General features: G+C 40.2%; 1 protein-coding gene across 6 annotated transcripts in view; it reads right to left on the reverse strand.

The window, feature by feature from the left end:
- KIAA1217 (KIAA1217 ortholog) overlaps positions 1 to 24,124 on the reverse strand; it is a 335,362-nt gene that overhangs the window by 152,080 nt on the left and 159,158 nt on the right. For all 6 annotated transcript variants that reach the window (XM_058024673.1, XM_058024657.1, XM_058024665.1 and 3 more), the window contains exon 2: positions 19,553 to 19,839. In XM_058024673.1, coding sequence (XP_057880656.1) covers positions 19,553 to 19,839 — 287 coding nt within the window. The remainder of the gene's footprint in view (positions 1 to 19,552; positions 19,840 to 24,124) is intronic.

The following is a 24,124-nucleotide window of genomic DNA, read 5'->3' on the forward strand; positions in this document are numbered from 1 at the left end:
ACTGAAATTTCAGGGGAAAAAACCCAGGAAAATGTTCTGAATTCTTGGCAACTACATTTCTTTTTTACTAATTCCTTTCCTCTGCATTTAAACACCACTAAAAGACCACAGAGATGAATTTTTCTGCTTATTTTGCTCAGACAATGCAGCTGACAGTGATATTGCAAACCTCTGGGGGTCACCCACACAAACCTGGAAGGCCCACCACTGCAGCATGGGGAAAAATTATTTTTTCTCTTTATTACTGTCAAGCTTGCTACAGCCTAATGCAATAGCAGGATATTTACAAATGCAGGCTGTCTGGACTACACAAAGTATAAACTTTGTGTTTATATAGATAGACACAGGATAGAGGCAGCTTTTTTCTTAAATTTAGGCTATTATCAATTTTTATTACAAATTTGGTTTTCTCAAAACAGAAGCAAGATTTAACAAGAAAGAAGGAAACAGGCACTAAAGAAAGCAAGCAGAGCTAGATTAGCTACTTTACAACTGACAGGATTACCAATTTATCCCTCGCTTGACTGGAAATTGTAAATTACAAAAACTTTCATTTTTGCTGCTGGTTTCAATGAAGAAATTATATATTCTTGTGTACATATATTTTAAGGTAAATACAGTTCAGATGGTTTCTGGAACCATTAGGTCAAACCCAAAACTATCCACGCAGTGGAATGAAGATCACAGCATGGGTCAGGTTGAAGGGGCCACAGTGGTCATCTGTCCAACCTCTCTGCTCAAGCAGGGCCATCCCAGAGCACTTTGCACAGGACTGCCTTCAGGCAGTTCTGGAGCTTCTCCAGTAAAGGAGACTCCACAGCCTCTCTGAGCAACCTGTTCCCCTGCTCAGTCTCCCACACAGCAAAGAATTTCTTCAGGTGGAGAAAGCTTCCTGTCTCTCTGTTTCTGCCCATTGCCTCTTGTCCTGTTGTTTGGCACCACCAAGAAGAGACTGGATCCATCTCCTTGGCATCCTCCCTTCAGATACTCAGGCAGGAATGAGGTTCCCCCTCAGAATCCCACACCTACCTCCAGCTGGGCTGCACACAACCAAACTGCAGCCTGAATTCCCCAGGAACAGACATACAGACCTCCTGTAGATCACTTAGGGAATCCTTCCCAGCTACTGGAATTAAACTGCTCAGCACCACCAGCTTTGAGCAGCGCTCATTCACTGAGTTCAAAATGCTCCCCTGCTGCTGCAATCAGCTTTGGTGCACAGCTTTGGTCCCCCTGACCTCTTCTAAAGCTGTGTGTGCCTTTCTGACACTCCCAGGTTATGCCCACAGCCCATCATACTACATGTGCAATGTATTTCCCTACCTCATTTTTTTCATTCTGCTATGATTACAAGAGCAGATCAAGAATTATTTTCTGCTTAGAGATTTCCCATATTACTTAACATAGCCCTTGTCCTTTCCTTGTTTCTGACCCAAGTCCTAACAGAAATTTCTCATTCTCAGACTATGCCACTCTGCTCTTATTCTCCCTTGGAAAATTCATTCTGATTTTTGTCACCACCTTCTCCCAGACAGACTGCTATTCCTCCTTCTGCTGTGCCCACAAATAAATGCCAAATAGTGCAAAGTCCCATTTTAGGTATACTTCTATCCATTAAGGAACCTTGCTCCAGTGAAGGGCTTTTTTTTTTTTCTTCCCCCTTACCCCAAAATAATTTGGTTGTGGGTTATTTCTTGACTCTGTCAAGGTAGTAGTAGTCTTGTCCTTGTTCAGAAAAAATTACTGTAACCAGATCCATTATTTGCAAGTGACAGTACAGGAAGAATCAAAGGGGGACTTTGGTGGTACCTTACAAAGTATTAATTTCAGGGCAGACCAAGCCTGGGATCTCTAACATTGCCAAAACTCTTGCTGCTGTAAGTGAGAATTTTCCCAAGGAATAACTGAGGTGAAATTCAAAGTTTAGGTCAAAGTAGAAAACTCCTCTGAATTAAGTGCATCTAAGGCTGGGAAATTTTTGTGGTGGCAGCCACACAGGCCTTTTTGTGCTTATTAATGATAGCTGTATATTGGTATTCTGGCTAGGATAATAATAACATATATATTAATATTCTAATTGTAAATGCAAATACTGTTTATCCTAACTCAACCTTATGACTTTTTCTTGTAATATTTTGCTTACTACTACTTTTTATCTAAAATTTTTAAGTAACCTAAAATTTTAAATATTAAAGAATTTTTTTTTCTAAAACAGCTCATTCTTATTGCAGTCCTATATTAAAAAGCTGGGTCAAACTCAGTTTCATATGAACAGCGCTTGAAACATTAAAATTGCATGAATAGCCAAGAGTCTCAGTTGCATAACCAGGGCCAAGGAGCCGCCAATAAGTCTCTGCCAATCACCCCTACTCATCAGCAACTTTTGTTTGACTAAAGCATGCTAGAAAAGCAACCTGTCATAGTTCAAAGATTTAGAGATATGAAGAACCTCTTGCTTCCTTTGATAATTTGCCAGAATAATGAATCATTTCTATATGAAAAATACGGTGCATTACTCCTGATTTGAATCTGCCCAGCTCTCCAGCTATAACCTTTAGTTTCTGTTATGATTTTTATTGCTGTTCTAAAAAGCCAGTAAAAACTCAGTATATTTTCTTCTGCTTCCAGAGAATTACATTTCTTAATCAAGAAGAATCTCTATTTTGAGTGGGTCAATGGATAAAAAAATCACTGTTTTCAGAGAGAAACAATTTCATGGATTTCAAATCTTTTGGATGTCCTTCTACAATGTTCCCATGGTTCAACATCCCTTCTACAGCAGGCATTCCTGTTACAATGCACACCCATAGGTAAGGCTGATTTGGGTCCTAATCACTGTCTTCCTGGAAAACAGCTCCTTCTCCTTTTATGATAGCGTCACACTAGGAACTCTTGTGAAAACAGAAACATCAAAAGCTCCTTACATCCCTTCCAGACTTACTGTTTTCCAGGGTACAGTTTACCCTGTTCCTGGAAATTCCATTTGGAGAAGTGATGGAAAGTCCTCCACTGGCAATATTCAAGACTCAGCTTGATGGGTGTGGATAATCTAATCTAAATCTCTGCTTTCCACAGCCATTCAGATGCCACCCAGAGGTCCTTTTCAGCTTAGGCATCACTATAACACACAATTACACATTTGCTCAAATGCAGTTACTCCATTCTCCATTGCAGTTTTCAAAAGCTGAGGCAAAACTTTACAAAGTCATGTGACCCTGTGGGTTTATAATGCCACTGCTGGTTCTTTCCATACCAACTCAGTATCTTTGGAAGTCTTAACCTGTGAAAAGTTTTGCCATGTAGTATTGCAGTGTATTAAACACTTACATCATGTATTTACACCATGCTCGTGACCATTAATTGGCTCTGCTCTTTAGCCCTAAAAAGTGACTTTGCAGGCTGCTGCAGGTCTCTGCACCACCACAGCAGACTCAGCAGGAACTGTGAGCAGAGCACACATTTGTCAGTGCACAAACACTGTGCACATTTCCTAAGGTGGTTACTTGCGTCTGAGAGTTCATTACCTCTGGCTTTATCTCTCAGCCCAAAGGATATGTTTGCACATCTGACTAAAATATTTCCTTGCCTGTTTTATTTGTCATTTTCTTTGTAAAAGCACCATTCTCTCACATGTCATACTTCACATCTTTACAGAATTGCTTGCCAAACTTCTTTGTCTATTTTACTGATGAAATACTGAGGAAACAAAAGATAATGCCATATGAAAGCATGCTCTCTGGCAGGGATACACTCTGCTTTTGTAACAAGACACTGTGTACCTACCAGGACAATATGTCATACTCCTATGGCAAAAGATTGTATTGCAATTGCTGGCAGCTTAAGCAGAAAGAATATCTTCACCAAAGTCCAGATTCCATTAAAAAGAAAAAATTCTGTTAAAGCTGCCTGTCAATATATTCCCAAGAACTGTTTTAAGAGATGACATTTAACATTCTTCAATATGAAAAGTCTTAACTTCTAGCTATATTTACCTCCTCTCAAATGAATTCATTTCACCAGAAATTTACAAAAAAATATAAAATAAGTTTGAGTACCAAACTCCAGCTGGAAAACCAGGTGTAAGCACTTTATTACCAAACTTGGAAGAAATCCATGGATTTCTTCAAATGTTAAATGTCACCTGCTTCTCCCTGTGCTAGTCCCAAGGGCCAGCAATTCTCAAGCCAAATTTCATTTTCCTTGCAATTTATGCATGGAAAAATCCAGAGTATGAACCTTCCCCTGCCTGTGTCTACAGGTAAATCAAACTCTTGATTTCAGATTTCAAGGAGGAGGTGTAGAAACTTTGTCAAGCCTAAAACCATGGCAGATGACTTGTTCTGGTAGTCCAGCCATACTGGAGGCTAATACACCTCTGGCTACTCTACCAGGATTGAGGCTGGGAAGGATCTGAGTGGTTTTTTGGTTTTTTTTTTGATCTTTCATCATTCAGATAATTTCCTGCTACAATAATCTTCTCTTTCCAGCTATCAAGACAATGATCCCTAAGCACTTACTACTAGTAGTATTTCTGTAAAGGTCACTGTACTCTAGAAATGATTTATGGGAACCTGTAATGTAAGAGGGAAGACAAAAAAAATACCCTGCAAAAGAAAAAAAAAAAAAAAAAAGCAAGCAAAGTGACTACATCATGGTTTACTCTAATTTTGTTGAGCTAATACTGTGGCTGAACAAACTCTCAGAAGGTTTTTGGCCTGTGAAATAGTATCTGCAAATCTTTAAACAATGTGCTTCTTAATGGTTGGATTAACTCAGACTGTAGAAACCCCCTTAGATTAAGACTGCACTGCTTTCATGTGAAGTAGCAAGGCAGTGTGTCAGGGAAATAAATAAAGATTTTGTCCTGTTGACTCTCAGCCTACCATGCATGGAAAAGGGGGCAAAAGGCCTTGTTATGTGGCCTGTGATCTTATCCCTTATCCTTTCTGACCAGCACAAACTGTCAGGAAAGAAATAGCTCTGCTGATAAGAAGGAATACCTCCCTCTCTTTTAAGTGGAAGTATAGTAGCTGTTCTCCTTCAAGTCAAACAAAGCTCATAGTGCTGTATTTATTTAAGAAATTTTCCAATATGATGAAATATTAACTTGTTTTGGTTGTGTCGTTTTGGATTAGGCTGAGGAAAAGAAGTACAACTCCCACAATGTCTCCAGATCTCAGCATCATTTTTCTTTTGATCAGTACACTTTGGACTTACAGAAGCAAATTGCAATCATATTATCATTCAAAAAAAATACTGTTGAAATCCAGCACTTCTATTAACATTTTAATCAGATGCTTTTGAAATCATCTTCAATGAACAGCAGTCAACTCAAACACCCACCTGGGACAGCAAAGTCAGTTTGATGTTTGTATATTCCTACTTACTGAGACCTTCCAACAGGAAGAGCTTGGTTATTAAAAACCAACTGCCTTTGTATTTACATGGAGCTTTCAGGAAAGGCAGTGGGGAAAAACGGTGCCTTGCTACATTGCTGCCAACCAACTTCATTTCCACAGGGGATATTTGAGCATCATGCCTAATGTTGTCTGAAGCAGGGGCCTAAATGAGAAACAACTGGTGGATCCCTCTTCCCTTAGATGAGAACAAAGTGACAGGAGAGATAAGAGAAATTGCATGGGCTGAGTTTGGGCACATTTGTTCTTTGCAACACTTCTTGGTGCCTGAGCTTTCAAGGGATCAAATAGCAGAGCTACAGTTCTGACTGCTTACCTGTCTGTTATGAACAAGGAAACTGGAAATTCTCCCTTTATGTGTGAAACAAGGCAGTCTAGTCATGGAAAAGATAAACTATGTGTTTTTACTGAGCATGATACCACAATATGCTGTTAACCTTGCACTGGTGCCAGTCATTAGTTTTCAAAAGGATTTTAATGATTTTGCTCTTTAGTGCAACACCCAACACACCTAGAATGGACTCAAAGCAAAACAATCTCTTTGGCACATCCAGGCTTTTCTTCTCCTTACAACTCTTATTCAACTTTTTCAATTATTCCTCCCTCCTGGATTTCAGATAAAATTACTTAAATCTGGCTGTTGCAACAGAACCCTGCCTGACTCAGATTCTTTGCTGAATTTGGGTGAACAAATGTAGGTGATTTTGTGGGTTGGCAGAGACAGCAATATGAAATCAGGCTGGCTGTTCTGGTTAAATGAGCAGTCAAACAGTATGTGAGATTAGGTTTCCAAACATAGCTCCCTGCCATACACTGAGGTAAGTAAAACCAGATCATCGCCCTCGTCTCCACTGGAAGTATCTGAAGGCAGAATGAACATTTTGAAATTATGACTGCATTTTAAAAGACTTCTGAAGGATCACAGAACCCAGACATATAAGAAAGTTTTCAAACCACAGGGAAGATAAGCTGAAAAACAAAGTAGTAGTGGCTAGACAAACCTCACTTGAAAGGCTTGATAACTTTTGTCTGACTGCTTTTGCAAAGGAAGTTAGGAATTTGAAAAGCTATTCTGCTCTCAAAATCTAATACTGTGTTCCTAAAATTAAAAAAAAAAAAAAAGAGAGGGAGGGGGAGAGAGAGAGAGAGAGAGAGAGAGAGAGAGAGAGAGAGAGAGAAGGACAATGACAAAAGCACAGACATTTTGGCAGTATCTCCAGGGAAGTTTGACAAGTGGCAGCAGAAAGCACAGATCAAAAGACCACGTAAGTTCTTTTATTGTGGAAAATACCTAGAATTCCATGTTTATCTTACCACAATAAGCCACTGAATGGTTATCTAAACTGCCCTTGTTTTGCCAGGCGACTCAATACATCTGTAGATTTTACCTCACATTAGTTTTAGTCTGGTGTGTTTAAAAGGCAACACAGCAACTCAATCTAATCTAGAAGTTTATGCATCTTCTTACAGTCATCACAGAAACTGATCACTTTAAACAAAAATCTCTTTGGTATCAGTTCAGAATTACTTGCCTCAGTTGCTACACCTAAAATCACATTGCTGTGATACATCACAAAAAACCTCAGCCCTTTCTCTGACAGTACATCACTAATAGGTATTGTGAGAAAAAGTACATTAAAAAACCCCCAACCCCACACAGGAAGCATCTCACAAGGACCTGTTTGAATACTTGTGAGTCTTTTTTTTTTTTTTCCTTCATTTCCTTAGTTCTCCTTTTACAAACTGTGGAAAGTTTCCCTAAATTCCAAGCTGGCTTTGCCTATATACCACAGCAACAAAGAAATCTGTCTAACATATTGTAAGTGGAACTATTCTTGGCAAAATAATGAATCTTAGACAGGTTTTTAAGTCATGCAGAAACAAGACGCAACTTGTGAGTTCACGGTTTCTTTAAAACAAACCAATACCTCCTGTCACAGCAGAAGGAAAAAAAGATATGTCAAACCCAAAATATTACAGCAGAAGCAAGAGAAGACATGAGAAAAAAAGTAGCTCACTCATCTTCACTATTCAAGTATCTTCAGAGTACAAGTCTACTGTTTCCTAAGCCTTCAATTCAGAAGAGGCCCACAAAGTCCAGAGTCCTGGAAGACTTCCAGTAAGAAGATTAAACCCTGCATACAAACATTCTTTATAATCAGGGAAGAAAGCATCTTGGTTTTTGAACAGTATATGACAAATTTTGAAACCATGAGATAAAATCAAATTGCATTTTAACCTGGTTCAAGAGAACTCTTTCTTTGGTAGGCTGTCAGTTTTCCTCATGAAAACATCTGATAACTACTGCAGCAAAGTCACATTTTTTGCACCTCTCAAAATCAACCTAGAAACATGTATGGACAGTAGGATAATAATAATGAACACTTAAGGACATTCCTTCTGACAGGCAGCAATGTTTTGAATATGAAAGCCTATGCAAAAGCTTCCATTCTCTCTTACACAAGCCCCACAGAAGAAAGTCATGGCTCTTAATCACAGCTGTACCTGGCGTGCAGGAGAATCACCAGAGGAGCAGCAAAGAGCCGAGAAGTTCCTTTTTCTTCTTGGTTGTGCCACAGGAGCACAAGGAGTTACCTCCTCCCCAAAAGCCATCTCCTCAGTAGCAGACTGCCACCAGCATTGAAGGGCAGAGGCAGGAGCAGCACAGGTCCCTTTTGCTCCTGGTGCAGCTTTTCCATAGGTGTGCACATGCGGCAGAGCCTCGTCTGATGTGCAGCTTCATTACACATCCGGGTGGATGAATGAGTCACATCTAGAAAATACTGGTTTCTCATGGCTGCGTGTTCGCACATGGGTGCGGATTGAGCAAATACATGGGCTACAAACTCCCTTTTGTGACAGGATTAATACCCAAGGCCAAGGAGGTCACAACTTAGCGATGAAGGAAGAGGCTAACACGTGTACAGTAAGACATGAAAGAGCAATCAAAGTAACAAATAGTTAATGCTGTGGTGAAATGTCTTGAATATTTCAGCATAAGCATCTTGAATATTTACAGCAACAACCAAGTATTACACACGGCCTCTGCAGCGGTGCTGCATTACTGAAAGCCATTCAGCGGCCTCAGGGAGCAACCTGACTCTCCATGCCGTGGGTTCCAGGCTGGGATGGATGCAGGCAGTTGCTGAGGCCGGGATTAGGCCCCGTGGCCCGGAGCCCAAGCCATTCAGTGGCCTCAGGAAGCAACCTGACTCTCCATGCCGCGGGTTCCAGGCTGGGATGGATGCAGGCAGTTGCTGAGGCCGGGATTAGGCCCCGTGGCCCAGAGCCCGAGCAGCAGGGCCCGGCAGCTGCGGCCGTGAGGGAGCCGCGGGCCCGGCGTGCCACGGCGGCAGCAGGTGCTGCAACGTCCGGTGTGGAAAACACTTGGTAAAAATAAAATAGAGGGGAAGTACACATGAGCCAGGAATGAAATGCTTGCATCTGATATCAGAGGAAGAGCACGTCGGTCAGGCAGTCCGCTGGGGGTTTGAGCCAACTGTACCCTGGTCAGCAGGAACATTTTATTTGCATCAATAGCAGCACCACGAGGGCCAAGAAAAACATTTTTGTGATCTGCGCCTCCTTGCTCCACCCCATCCCACCCTTCTGCGATGTTCTGAAGGGAGAGGTTGTCCACTGACTTCCAGAAAGGTTTGATGCTGTTTCCATCACATTCTCATTTAAATTCCCCAGTGACAGACACCACAGTAATTGCCTCTGGTAAAGCAGAGTCCCTGGTCTGTGTAGAACAGAAACCCTCCTCTGCCCACTCATCCACACGTGCAAGAGGCTGGCAGAAGGCACCATCCTGCCTGTATTTCCAGTGCTGGACTTGGTATTAGCCAAAAAGATGGCAGCCTGGATTACCAGCTGAAAACAAACTGGAACAATTGAGATCCTCTAAAAAATAAAAAAATACTGCCGTAGTAACTGACAAATCATGGTCATTGCATTACTGTGGTGATCCCATTCTAAGAGCACAGAGGTTCTCCCATATCCCTGGGTAACAGACGGTGACACAATGTTTTCTGTTTAGTGCAAAGCTATTAAACAATTCTAATATGAAATAGCTTTAAAAAAAAATAAAGATCATGTGATATCCATAATGAAAGGGTGAAATCGGCACACAATATCTGTAAGGTTTTGGAGTGGGTTTTTCTTTACAGACTTTTAGAGAAATACATAACAGATAGAAACAAAAGTAGAACAGGAATTTACTCAACTTATCACTCTCTGTCAAAAAAGAAAAAAGAAAATAGTTTGTTTAGATCAACAAGAAATTTTGTAAATGTTCTAATTTTTGGGTACGCTTTTTAAATGGAAGCATTTATGTTACATGTGTACTTTTAAGTTAATTTTTTACATTATCCTAAAAAAATAATTCTTCCTTCCACACAAGATTTTCACTCATTTAAATCAACCAACCAATGTCGTGCAATGGTTTATTTGTTCAGCCAATGGGAAATAAGTGACATTTCTTTTTATTTATTTTAATCAAAGTCAAATATTTGTTCCTTCTGTGAGTAGTTTGCTACTAATTACAACAGTCTGATGTACAGTATTTTGTGTTACTAAAAATAGGTCTACAAATTAATAAATGCAGCTAAAATTATGCTTTCAAAGCACAGTGGAAGAAAGCCCAAAGCTCATACATAAACATTGACAGCAGGTCTGTTTCCAGACTTTAGACACCCACATACCCACAACATAGGTGCAAATTGGAAAAGTCTCTGCGTGTTCCGCTGGGAGGAACTGTGTCTGAAATTAAAATATTGTGTAGGATTTAAAATCAGAATCAACTTCTTTCAAATAAAAAAAAACAAAACTAAACTCTTTTAACAATGTTTTTTCACTCTTTACATTTTCCTCTTGCTGCCTTCCTCCTTTCTTGAAGGGCAGATATCTCCCTTCAGACGGAAGAAATATTTAGCTTCAATTGAAATTGAAGTAAAACTAGTTTTGCTCTTTTGAATGAAATAATTGCAATGAAGACAGCTTATTAAAGGTATGTGTGAGAAACCCCTTAGAAGCTGAAAGAATCTTAAAACTTAATTGAGCCCTGGAACTTTCAGTCATGAGACATTAACACAGTCAAGAATTCAGCAGTACAAAACAGAACTGGACATTCATGTAGGTATCAGGAAGATCCAGTCTTACAACTAGCAAGAAGATAATTTTGGAAGGTAAATCTCAAGATGTGGGACAAAACAATCTGTAACTCCTAAAGATCAGAACATACATGATGGCTGAATATCCCACATCCACCACCTGACAGATGTTAAGAAATTGTCCTTAAGAGGCAGAACTCAAAGTGAAAAACGTATTACTGGTCTTTTGGATTTTGTAATCCAAAAATAAGCTGAGAGAATAGCTTCTCACTTCCTCTGTTTAATAACTACTTTTGAATTTTACACTTAGTGTTTTTCTTAAAGTGAAGTACAGCTATGGCAGTGTATTGATCAGCCAATGAAAATCTTTCCCAAACTGAAACAAATGGCACTGCTCAGCGCTGACTAAGGCAGCAGTCTCCTAGTGAATAACTGGAATCATTACAATCCCCTCCACAAGGGGCCACACAAAATGCAGCAGCACAAAAGGCACTAAGTAGGGCAAAAATCCACAAGACCAAAAGAGGACCCTTCAAAAGATTCTTGACCAACCAGAAGTCCCAGCACTGACTTGCTATGTCAAGATGCAAAACTTGATACCACAGATTCTGAATTTACTGAACTGGCACAATTATCATGACTGGGTGAATATTAAAAACACACATCTCAGGGGCAGCTGTCAGAGTCACAGGTGTTGGGTGCAATTTTAACAACAGCACTGTTTTTCCTGGTGTACTCAACTCAGTTGAAGAGAAGGGAAATTGGAATATATGTATATAAGTGATTGACTTATTTACTCTAGTTCTCCTATTTGAGCCCAGAAAAGACATTTAAATTCCAGTGACTATGGTTAAACCAAACCAGTTAATCAGGTGACTTCAGCGCAATCTGCCTTTGTTAGAAAATCAACTGACAAATGCTGTAAAGCAGTGGCAATAGTCCAGAGGTACATTTACTTTGATAATTTACTTTACTAGACTGACACCAATATGTGCTCCCATCCCAACTGACAATGTGCAAATAGCACAAAAGTGCTTCCCAGTGAGAAGCTAACAGGACTATTCAGCTGTAACAAGAACAACCCAAGCATATTTACAACAATTTGCAGGGAAAAGGTTTTCAGACACAGCAAATTCACCAGTTCTGAGGCTAATCACAGGTCACCCATGGAATTACACTGTCACCTCAGCACTAACACTAACCAACCTCTTGCCCTCACCCAACACCTCTGCCTGGCTGTGATCATCTGCCAGACAAGTGCTCCTCACACGTTCTGCAGCACACCTCCAGAGCTGTGGCCAAGTGAGAACGCCTGCTCAAAACCAGTGTGGCCAAAAGTACCTGCAGACCAGAGCTTGCAGGTCTTCATTATCACTTCTGTCACGAACTTATTGTGCTCTCTTAAGTAAATAAGGGGCTTGAAATTAATTTTGGGATTTAGGGATCACAGACAAGCCCAATCTGGAATGGTGTCCTGAGGATGCCTCCCACACTGCTCATCCCTGAGCTGCGCAGGAGGCAACTGGAGGTGATTTGGTTTAAAAGCAGAGTTGGAAGAGGAAGCAGTGGCAAAGCACCCTTTGTGCAGACAGAGGAGCTGCTGCAGGAAGCAGTGCTGCCCTGAACCCATCCCCAAGCAGGGCCCTGCTGGCTGCTTTGGTGCAGATTTTGGCAGTCATTGACAGAGGCAACCCAGGAAGAACAAGGGCTAAACCGAGTATGTGCAAAAACACACCTATAAATGCCTTGGGACATTTTGGCCCAGAAAAGCTTAAGTTTCTGAAACCTAAGGAATCTCAGGTGTCTACAATAACTGGGAGAGGTTTCCATGGGCAACACTTTTGAAGGCAGCTGCCTGAAATATGCTTTAAGGGATACCAAAGTCCTAGATTCCTTACTGGATTTAACAACAGGTACTGGAACAAGATCACTGCAGGCATTTACACAGTCAACTGAATACAAAACATTCTAAAAATACTTTTGCTTGTCATAAAATAAGATTAGAAAAATATATGTACAAAATTCACATGAACAAAGGTACGTACAAACAACTACCTGGGACTTCTGAGTTACAAACAATACACACTATTTGAAATGCAGAGGCGTTGCCACAGAAAAAGTTACTAATCCTGTTGGGGCAAAGTAACTGCACTGCTGTGTGGTTTGCATGGGGGAGGGAAGGAAAAAGAAAAGCAATTGCTTTATTAATTTTTTTGCAGCTTTGTTTTGTTTGATTTTTCAAAAAAACCCCAGTTTTTCAAATTACTTTTAACTGATAGATATAAATGAAGAAACTTATATTTATCAAAGCAAGTATTAACAATCTAGTTAAACTTCATTTACTCCCAGAGATACCTTAGGGCTAGTAGTTTATTATGTACCTTAATAGGTTGCCTTACTTTTATAAACTAGAGGGCAAAATTGAAAGACTTTCCACTGAGACATTCTATTAGAAATATTCTTCTTCCTCAGCATTTTCACTTTGAGTGAATACAAAGTAAATCCACTTTACTTTGCTAATGAACCAGCTCTTTGTTCATTTATCTATCAAGCTATTTATAAATATCTTGCAATCACAGCATTATCTGGGGGCTAAAGAGCATGTTTCAACTCAAAACAAATGGACATGTCATCTCATGTCCTTCCATAAACAAAAGCTAAGGGCTTGGAATCCAGCAGAGATTTAACCTCGTAATCATGTCGCATATGTTCATTTTCATTGCTTTTCTTAGGTGCTTGTAGCAGTGTAAAATATGAGCAGTTGCCCTTAACTTAGGGCGGCCCTGAAAGCAATAAATTGTTGCACCAGCTGTAGGTGAGACAGGGGACACGTGTGGACACTGGGGAGGGTCCCCCTTCCTCAGCCTGCTCTGCTGGGTCACACAGACTGCCCAGGGACAATGGGGAACTGCCTGCTCGGGCAGGGGAGCAGTGCCCATTGGTGGAGAGGAGGCAGGAACTCACAGAAACCTCCGCAAACAACTTCTGAAACTTTACTTTTCCTCCGCACAAAAACCTACAACCCATGCCGACACAGCAGCACGTTCTGGCTGTGCGACCCTGACTTCTCATATACAAACAGGCATTTTTTGGTGACATGTTAAGTACAGCAGAATGTGAACCAAGTGGTAATTCAATAAAATGGATGTCCCAACTAGAAAAATTTGCAGCATATACAGATAAAGTCACATTCTTCGCATTTTAAAACTGAATATAATTTTTAACTCTGCTTTTTAACTCACACAGACCAAAGAAGTGTTCATGCAGTAATAATACTAAATCACTTTCTCCCTACCGGATTCCATGGCATCAACCAGCAACAGTGTAATGAACATGAAATATACTAGTTCATTTTGCACATTGTTATTTGTACATAAGCAAGTACTAAATAACTAACACTTAGACTCTGGCAGACAGGTTAAATTGAAAGGAATTCTAAAAAATTCCCATTAATAACTCAAGATATAACTGGGTGTAAAAGCAAAAGAGTTATGACTAAAAAACCACAGTTTTTTAAGTGATTTCTTCACTCATAGTGCTTTCAATTCTTTCACTTTAAAAGTCACAACACATTCCAAAAATTGTTTATTTAACCTTGCCTAATCAAGCAATGCAGGATATCAGAAAACCTTTATCCCCTGTTTTTTCACCTGGAATGAAACGATGTGCTTACCATATTCTGCAACCCCCTCATTCCCTAAATCCTACTGAGGATCTACATGGACGTGGAGTTCCTCTCCAGTTTACATCTTTCAGTAGCCTTAGGCAGAACATTACTATTTTTCTCTTTTCACATTTTTAAGCTCGGGTGTTGTTCCCAGCCTTTCCCACCCAGACCACTTCCATTCCCGTTCCCATTCCACATTGAGCCACCTGAACCAGGGGGACTCTGCAGCCCCAACGCTGCTTCCTGTTACCACGTCCCACCGCGCCAGCCATCTCTTACCTACTGCTGTTTACTTGATCTGCCCTGGCTGATGTGAGCATGAAAGTGCTTGCAACTAAGAACACAAGGTGCTTACTGTCCCTCCTGAGGGACTGAAAGTATCCCCTTTTGTTTATACCTCAGATCCCAAAGTCCCAATAGCCTTTCTGTTGCTCGACTTTCACCTCCAAATAAGTTTATCCTCTACAAACGTACTTTTACCCAAGGAAAAAAATCTATTAAGAAGTTAAGAAGTGCTCAAACGTTACCTATGATATCAAAACATAGACTCAACGTCAGTTTAACCAACTGATACTGTAATTAATTTAAAAACCAAAAAACTTTGGTATTTTAACAGATATCAAATCCTGGAATAAATGCTGTTAGAATTTTAGGGTTCTATTTGAACAGTTAAAGGAGAGACATCTGGCAATAATCTACAAATAAATACAGTGTCTCCATTCTTAGTTTCTCCTCCAAAACACTACCTAGGAAATTTTTGCAGCATGATTCATATAACCAACATGATACATTACAATGCCTTTCAAATAATTCCGAATTCTTGGTTCATTCAATAAAGAGCTCACTTTTGAAAGAGAAAAGGGAACATGCCCTGCCAGAAAACTTGCTTTATTGACTCAGCCCTGCTGCCAGCAGGAACATGGTGAAGCAAACTCCAGGATTTCAAAAGCATTTTTTCACAGCGAGGGCAGAAACAGAAAGAGGCTTATTTACCGAAATGTGAGATCCCGCAGGCGAGGCCAGAGACGGTTTGAAATCCTCTTCTTTTAGTTCCAAAAGTTTTACTTTATGATGAAATCTGTAATAATCCTTTCAAGCTGCCAGGTAGAACGCTCGCCATATCTCAGCCGTGTTTTCTTTCGCCCCTTTGCAGAGTAACTTTGTTATTTGCATAAAGCTTAGTCCTGGCCTATGGGACTTTTTGAACATTTACATGTTAGATTAGCTGTCTTGACATGCTCTATCAAGCATGACATCATGGATCTCCATGGTAACCTTAGCCACACCTGCCCAGATGCCAGAGTTACCTGTCATGTTCAGATCTAAATAAACACAACAAAAAACCCTAAACCACCATTTTCTAGGCAATCACCTCTGCAAAGGCACTGGAAGGATTTGAGTTTTGTTTTTAATTGATTGAAATCTGATTTTGTTTGCTAAGAAAATTTCTTCTTCACGGAGCACTGCCTGAAGCACTAGAGCTGCTCCTGACCCTTCCACACCTCCCAGCCTTTTTCCTAGTCAAACAAAAACTGAAAAAAGCTGTGGCAAACTTCTTCCAGCTCACTTTCTTACCCCAGGCTCACAAGCTCCTGCTCAGAAAAACTTCTACGCATTCATTTTTGTTCTCTGCCCCTCAGAAAGGTTTTTTTAGAGGTGACTTGTAAAACAGGTTCACAGCAGGGATTACCCCCTCCCATTGCCAGGTTAGCATTTTAACCTCTTAATTGCTAACTCCTTTTCATGTCTGCAGCTACAGACCTAGCTTTTACACTTGTTCCTACTTTCCTTCTCTGCTGACTGGAGTTAACCTCACCTAAGCAGGTGACCATGTCCTTCCATGAGCTCCACAGCAGATGATTCACACTGTCTGAAACTAAAGATATCCCAGACTTTTTCTTTCTTGCTTTTTTTTTTTTTTTTCCCCTAACTTCCTTGGGGATTACATTAGCACCTTCCTTTCATTACCACAGATGAGACAGTCTTGGCAGAGGCAATGTATTTAAAGCTCCTACAGAAACTTGCATTACCTAAAAAAAATAAAAATAAAAATTGTTCCTCAGCTTTACAGGCTTCCAGGTGGAGGGAGCTCTGGTGCCCAGCTGTGGATTCATCTTAGAAGGGGGAAAAGCTGCAGTGAGAGGGTGAGCTGCTGGGCTGTGGGTCACAGAAATGTGGCCATGGGGTGCTGCATTCTCCTATGTTGGGGCACACAAGGCATGTCTGCACCCCCTCAGGCTGCTGCCAAGTCATGCTCCAGTTTACACAGACCAGCTTAGCTGCAGGCTATTTGCCTGGCTGCAATATCCCAAGCCCCTTGTGCAAATAAAGATGGCCCCTGCCTCTGTGAGCTTTCCTTTCCAGAACAGGCTATCACAAACAAGGCAACAAACCTTCGGAGGAGAGATGGTCTGTGTGCACAGCTGGGAGGTTTCAGGTCATCACATTAGCTAACCATCAGTAATCCCTGCTGGCATTTTACCTGGCCATGATTGTACTTCTGATTTGTGGCAGATTATCAGGAGCAGAATTGGGTCCTCGGGAGGCACATCCAGGGAGGTATTTATCTGAATAAATGAAGCCTGGAGGAAACCATTAGCACATAGTGGAAGATGCAGACAACATTCAGCTGCCCTTGCTGGTGGAAGTGATACAGTAGGATGTGACAGCATATATAACATTTTTGTCCTGATGTTTATTTCCTGCAAACAAGGAGTCAGTTTGCCATACTCAGATAATGATGGCTAAAATGGACAAGAGAACAATGTCCACAAAGAAGAAACCAGACAATTACTAATCTAGATTTTCTACTGGTTGTGGAGGTGACAGAGTTTAAAGCAACCTGGAGGAGAAATTACATATATATATATATTTCAGCTGCACCATTTGACAGAGAGATTAGAATTAACTACTATCCTTGATAGGTGTCCTACAGTGTGGAAATTCCCACCATGGACAATGTTGCCTCTTTCCAGATACTGGAGCAGCAGAAGAAGTAAGAAGGGGAAAAAGGAACCTGGAAAATAAATTCTGACATTTTAATTTAAAATATGACATTTTAAATCATGTCTTCCCATACACCTTACAATTTTTTTTTTTGTGATACATGTATATGTTGCATATGCATACCTACTACATGTGCATGTAATCTGTCTTCTATACCATTGCTACACACTCATATATATAAGGGTAGAAAAAAGGAAGCATGGATGGTAAACATACATATACACCATTCAAGGCAAAATTATTATTATAGTCTTATTCATGGAGTGGCTAAGAAATCACACATTATACATACACATACATGCACACACACAGCTGTGTGTACATATATATATTTATATACACATACCTATGTGTATCCATATACAGTTACATATAAACACACACAAACACCAAATACTGATGTGTCGGTGTGCACACAGACACAATTGGTAAGAAAATCCCCCTCTGAATTAATGCTATGATCATCACAGTCTTACTGCATTTGATGAGCCAGACAGTTGATACATCACATGCCAACTAAGCAACTTTCTTACAATCAACTTCTATTATTTATTTCTGCATGTTTTCATGTGGTTTTAGTTTGGTTAATACTTTTTAAAGTAAGGCTGAATGGCTGGAGTCTTCAGTATTTCCCACTTCCAAGAAATACATTTTGATGCTGTAATAGTAGTTTTAAAGTTATTTTGTTTTAAAAATTAAAATTGTTAAAAAACTCATTACAGACAACATATAATACGTATGTCTAATCACCAAAAAATAGAAGCAGGAGAATGAATTTTGCCCTCAATAAATTAGCACGGAAGACACATTTTAAACAAATATAAAGAGCAGTTACTGCATTCCTTCTGTAATTTACTGCCTTCAGAAAAGGCTCAAATTACAAAATGTGTAGGGTGTAATGCTGTAGGCTGTTCAAACTAGGTTTGCAGTGTCTGCAACACTGGAACTAAATATTTACATGACTCCAAAAGATCTAATCTCTGGATTTCGCCCCCCTCCCACCCCCTTTATTTAATTTGTATGCTATCTTTATCCACCACCCAGCACATTCCACACAGTCACTAAAGTTCATGGAAGAGATAAGTGGGGGAATAAAAAGTCAAGACTTTAAAAAGAAAGGAGTAAAACTGTTTAAAAATGAGGAATAGATCATCCTCATTAGAGCTGAAGTCTTGCAGCAATTTTAGCTGGATACAGATGGTTTCTAACAGTGATAGCACCTGGGATCTCTAGAGACCCTGTAAAAGAGAAGTTCTAGGGGTGAGTTAACAAATTACAATCTTTCTAAACCTCTAACAGTCTGATCTTCAAAGTCTCACAAGTATGCAAAGCTTCAAAGAAGCTTGGAATTCACTAAGAGCTTCCATAACAGAGTACAATATTTTTCCAACTCATTTTTATTCCTTATTTACACTTAATTTGCTGTTAGCACCGAAACACCTACAAACCACTAAGGGAAATGAGCTTCTACAAAAAGGCTTGCTGTCAATCATTTGCTAAACCGAGAATAATGAGCACAAGATTTTTTAGACCAAACTCCAAATTCTGATGCTTGACTGAAAAAAAAATTAATTATGGAATAGATGATAGATTGCAGGAACAGATTAAACTCCGTTACTGCACCCAAAACCAGAGCCCAGAGTTAGGCAGAGATCCTTGCACGGCAGTCCCTGAATGCAGAAGGTCGGCGTGCGGCAGCCTCCACCTGCTCTGAGAGATACATCAGCGTGTCAGCTCCCCTCTGACCCTGCATGGACTGCTGGCTGCTGGGAAGCAGCTGCAGGCAGAGGCACACCACCCTCAGGTATGCTGCTGACAGACGAATGTGGGTGTCAAAGCTCCCTGGAGGAGGCAGACAGTTATGGGTAAGTCTGTTCTGTTTGCATTACAAAACTCAAAAATAGAAAAGAAACCAAATGAAAGGGTAACACAGCCAGCTAAAGCATACAGACACACTCTGCAGGTATTTTCTTTTCTCCCAGGCAGTGGTGCCAATACTGAAAGTGTAACAGAAGTCAGCAGCTGTTCCAGATTTTCCCTTCAGCTGTGAAAAGTAGATTGAGACTCATATACTAAGATCAAGAGTCTCACCTTCACTCCTTCACTGTGCATGCTCTAAATAAAAGGAAAAGCTCTTCAGAAATGTCATTTTCAACAAACAATTCCAAGGTAATACTGAACAGATTTATTTTGTTTCTTTGAATTTCAAGGCAACATCTGAATCACAGGCCACATCCAAAAATTTGTTTCATGCTTTGTTACATTCTCACCTTTTGTAATGAGGCAACACTGAGTTTTGTAGGAGTTATAAGGACCATTAAACACACATGATAGAAATTTGACTTCCTTACCTGATCTCTTAGTCTCTCCTGGTGTCCCATTATTGCTGTGGCATGGTGGGGATATTTCTGTTTCAGATGCTCCAGAAAAGCCTCTCTCTTCCTGTCCATTTCTGAGGTTTGCATTCCCAGTATTTCTTTGGAACTGCGAGGGCCACCTACAGTGTGCCTCCGAGGGATGTTGCGGGTGGGCTTTGCGCTGGGAGAGGTGTGACTGCTCGGGGTGGAGAGCAGCTCTTTAGATCGGAGGCATTCTGCATCGTCCAGTGATGTCACATGCAAACTGGGTTTTGCCTGGTCTGCAAAGAAATAAAAACCAAAACCAAACATAGTTTGTATTATAAAAACTTAATACCAACATTCACATTGGTAGCAAAATGGGAAAAAAGATTGATATGAAAGCTAGGTACTTTTAAAAGTCTGGCAGTGTGCAATGGCATGTTCTGCATCATTAGGCATATACATCTCATAGTAAGTGGCCCAGAAATAATCCCTTATATAAGCTATGCACATACTTATCTGCTTTTATCACACAATTGCAGTATTGCCTCACAGAAAAGTGAGTATCATTAAAGTGGATGTTCCTTTTATATCAACTTTACCTACGTGACTTGAAAAGAAGATCTGACAAGGCCTTATTCCCTGACCTTTAAGATCTACAGGATGCTTTCTACAAGAAGAAACAGATTTCTTCAATAGGGTCCAGTACACTTAATGGCCCCATAACTAGTATACTTAAGGATACAAACTGATAAAATTCCTTTGACAGAGCAGATTTGTAATCCTTAATTTTTTTTTCAGTGTGTTTTCAGCATGTTCTGAAACACCTAGGAAATAGTAAGAGGGTTTGGGAGTCTCTTTCTCCTGATTTTTGACTGTGGTCTGGTTTTAAATTTCATGGATCTCCCTCAGATTTTATATGTCTCAGGACAGCAGGCTGGAAAATTCTACATCATTTTTCCATAAACCATTTCTTAAGAAATAGAACAAAAGCAAGTTCCGTGGGATCTAAAAAAGGAAAAAAAAAATCAGATAAATTTTACTACTTTAAAATCTACTTTAAGACCAAAGACCACGACAACAGTTGTAAAGAGATAGGCAGACACTGTGGGTATGTAAGTGCTGGCTTATCTTCAGGTAACTCTGTAACATGAACCCTCTGGTGCTCAAAAAATTGTAGACTGGAGCCTTGTTACCTAATACCTTTGAAAAAAAATCCCTCATTCCTTTGTCAGCAAAGGAAAAAAAACCCCAAAAACTAACAAAAACCTGAAGTACTGAAAAGGCCTCTCCAAGTCTGATGTGGCCTTCCTCATCTTTACCAGACAGACTCAAACTCAGACGTCCCTGACTGTTAACCCTTGCCAGCACCTCCCCAGGAGCAGGGAGCTCCTTCTTCTACCTGTTTTGAATAAATCTTTATTTCTCTCTGTCTGACACTTGTTGCCTCAGAGCCCCTTTCGCCCATGTTGAGCTGCCATTACACAGCACCACTGCTTGGAAACAGGCACCTACTCTCTTTTTTTAATGGTTCAGTCACTCATTCTGACACTGTGTGGTAGGCACACCACTTGCCTCAGGACTTTATGCTGATGATTCTCAACTTTCTGGTGTGCACTGTCAATAGCCTGCCATGTGCCATGGAACCTCAAGCCCCAGTAATAAAGCAAATCCTCCAATGGTGGAGTCACTGCTGGATGTCCCACCAACGCACATAGGGAATCCATTTCCTTGGGCTCCATAACAGAACTTGGCACCGGATGGTCCTCAAAGACTTTGCACATTTCAGTAAACTCCCTATACTGTCCAAGGGCTCCAAAATGTTCCACAATGTCCTCTTGTCTGCATTCATGGAAACCTATCCTGAAAGCAGATGCAGGCACAGGGGCCCAGACTGCAGGTGACACCATGGTTTGTCAAGCAGAGATCTGGACACGACTTTGTGAGCAGGTTTGGTTCACAGGGAGGTCTTACTCTTACACAGATTCAAAATGTCATCTGTGGTCTTCACATCAGCTTCTAAGACCTTCTTAGCAGCACAATCCTGGTTAAATCCCCAGAGCAGCAGCCTCACTTTCGTGTACAAACACGCATACACTCAACTTTTTCAAGCACAACTCAATTAAGAAACATCCGTCCTCTCTGCTTGTTGAAAAGTCATGAGCCACCAGGTACACTGAGCTTGCCTGAGAAAAATGGCAAACTGGAAAGTTTTGCTTGCAAGAAGCCAGTGTGGCTACTCCAGATATACTCAGTGAAAACAGCTTCTGAAAGCTGCACAGTCATTCCGATGGATTTTACATGGGAGGGAAACTAGGTGGGTTGGGGCTGGATGGAATTTACCACCTTTAATTTGTTGTGCCAAGAGCCTAGAGTTTATATCCCTCAGGCTGCTGGAAAAAAGGCACAGACATAAAATAAGGGATTTTCTTGGATCTGGAGGGAGTCAGCATGAGCTCGGGTGACTGAGTGCACCAATTTGGTATAAACTCTCAAAGTACGGTCACAGCAGCAGTTTCAATGACTGAAGTGAGGCAGGCACTTCCTCAAGAAGGCAGGTAGGTAAACCTGTGCTGACAAGCACAACCCAGAACTCATAAGTGTGTATTTTGGGTCCTAAATCTCTCTCATGCAAAGTCTTTCCCTACTTTGCACTTCTGTCATTTCAGTAGTTTAAGAAAGAGCTAATTATTTGGCATATAAAGAGACATATCAAGCAAAGTGTTTTACCACTGTTTGCTATTAGGTGAAACCTTGAAAAGGAATCAAAAATAACATACTTTTCTTATTCAGTATTAGAAAGATCAACAAATTCTCTTATTTTTCCTTCATATATTCAGAAAACACTGCATAAATACCAGTGAAAAGAAAGGAATGTAAACTATGCAAACTAATTCCTCACCTTGCCAGAAAGCTGACTTGGGCATCCAACAAGATCCTGATCCTGCATCATTACAGCAAATTACTTTCTTTGCAAACTAAAATCTATTGTTTCAGTATGGGTCTTTTCTCTACTGACTGCTGAAAAAAACCAGTTTTGGACCACTTTCTGGACAGGGATAAGTGACTTCATTGTCACTTGCCTAGGGCTGAGCACTGGGCTGTTGAAACTCCCCAGTGGATCTCGAGACACATAAATTGTACAGATGCTGTGTTTGCCACAGTGCTATAGGGAGGAAAAACAAAGAGATTTTCTGGATTTTGGAGTGCTCAATAACATAGTGGGTAAAGCTTCCATATCTTCCAAGTGAAGATAATAGGCCTAGCAAATCAATCTCCACAGACAACTGTGAAATGTGTGAAACACCATGTGATGGTTCCCAGATGAGTGCTAAGAGTAGGAAAAAGATAAATTATGCAAGTACCCTCCTAAGGAAAGGAGCAAAGAGAAGGCAGTAGAAAACACAGAGGTGTGAGATAAGCTTGTCTCCCTCTCTCCCTCCCTCATTTTCAGAAGCTAAAAGTTAAAGGTCTTTCTGTTCAATAAAGCAGCAAGTCTGGAGGGCAACTAAAAGCAAGACTTGCTGATTGACAGGAAGGAATTTGGTTATCCAAAGGCATGAGTAACTCTTACACTAAATTTGCTTCTCTGAGCTGAAAACAAGTTTCAAGATTTCTTAACATCACCAACATCACCCATTACTCCAGTAAAGACCCAGGTCTGCAGTGCAGAGGGAGTATGCCTAGGATAAGCAGCAAGATTATCATGACAGATTAATGGCTGTGAGCTAGGAGAAAAAGAATAGAAAAATAAAAAAGTCCTTTGATAATGTCCTGGTATGTAATTCTTTTAAGTCACACCCTCCATGAAGTCTACAAAGGTCAGGAAAGTCACTTTGCTTCATTACTTTAAATGCTATGAAGATTTTAATAGTCCTGTTTTGCAAGCCAGGTGACATGAGAAAAGAACATTTTCAGGATAATTTCAGAAAGGAACAAGTGTAGACCTGACTCATACTGATACTGTGAAACTGAGCCTTGAAGCAAACCACATTCAATACTAACATTTTAAAAAAGAATATGGATTTAACAGCATGAGTCAAACCAACCTCTGTTACATTTATGTTAGCTGTAAATTTGATATTATTTGGAATTGTTTTAATTTACTTCACTGTCTTTACAATTAGCTCTCTTTCCAATGCAAATTTTGGAAAGGGGCCAAAACTACTGCATTTGGTTATGAGCTTTCAGCACTCAACATTTTTGGGAACCATAGAATCAGTCTGGCCAGCCCTCTGTTTTCCTAGCTCCACATGTATCTCAGGCAGTTTCATACAACCCCTACAGAAGAAATGTGTTACTGAAGGCCGTTTTTTTCCCTAGTCAGACACATTCTTGAAGTGAAGATTTCCGTCCCACTAAACATAAACATACACAGACAAAGGTTACTTGCAATGCTCGGTAATTTTACTTGAAAAATAATTCAAAAGAGCATAAATCAATTAATGAATACCCAATTAAAAAAAAAAAAAAAAAGAAAAAAGAAAAAAGGAAGAGCATTTATTTTCCTCCTAAATTGCTAATACACTATTTGTTGGCATTCCATGCTCATAAACTAGTGTGATTTTTTTTAAACCACATGAA

The sequence above is a fragment of the Melospiza georgiana genome, chromosome 1, assembly GCF_028018845.1.
Source record: "Melospiza georgiana isolate bMelGeo1 chromosome 1, bMelGeo1.pri, whole genome shotgun sequence".
Lineage (NCBI taxonomy): Eukaryota > Metazoa > Chordata > Aves > Passeriformes > Passerellidae > Melospiza > Melospiza georgiana.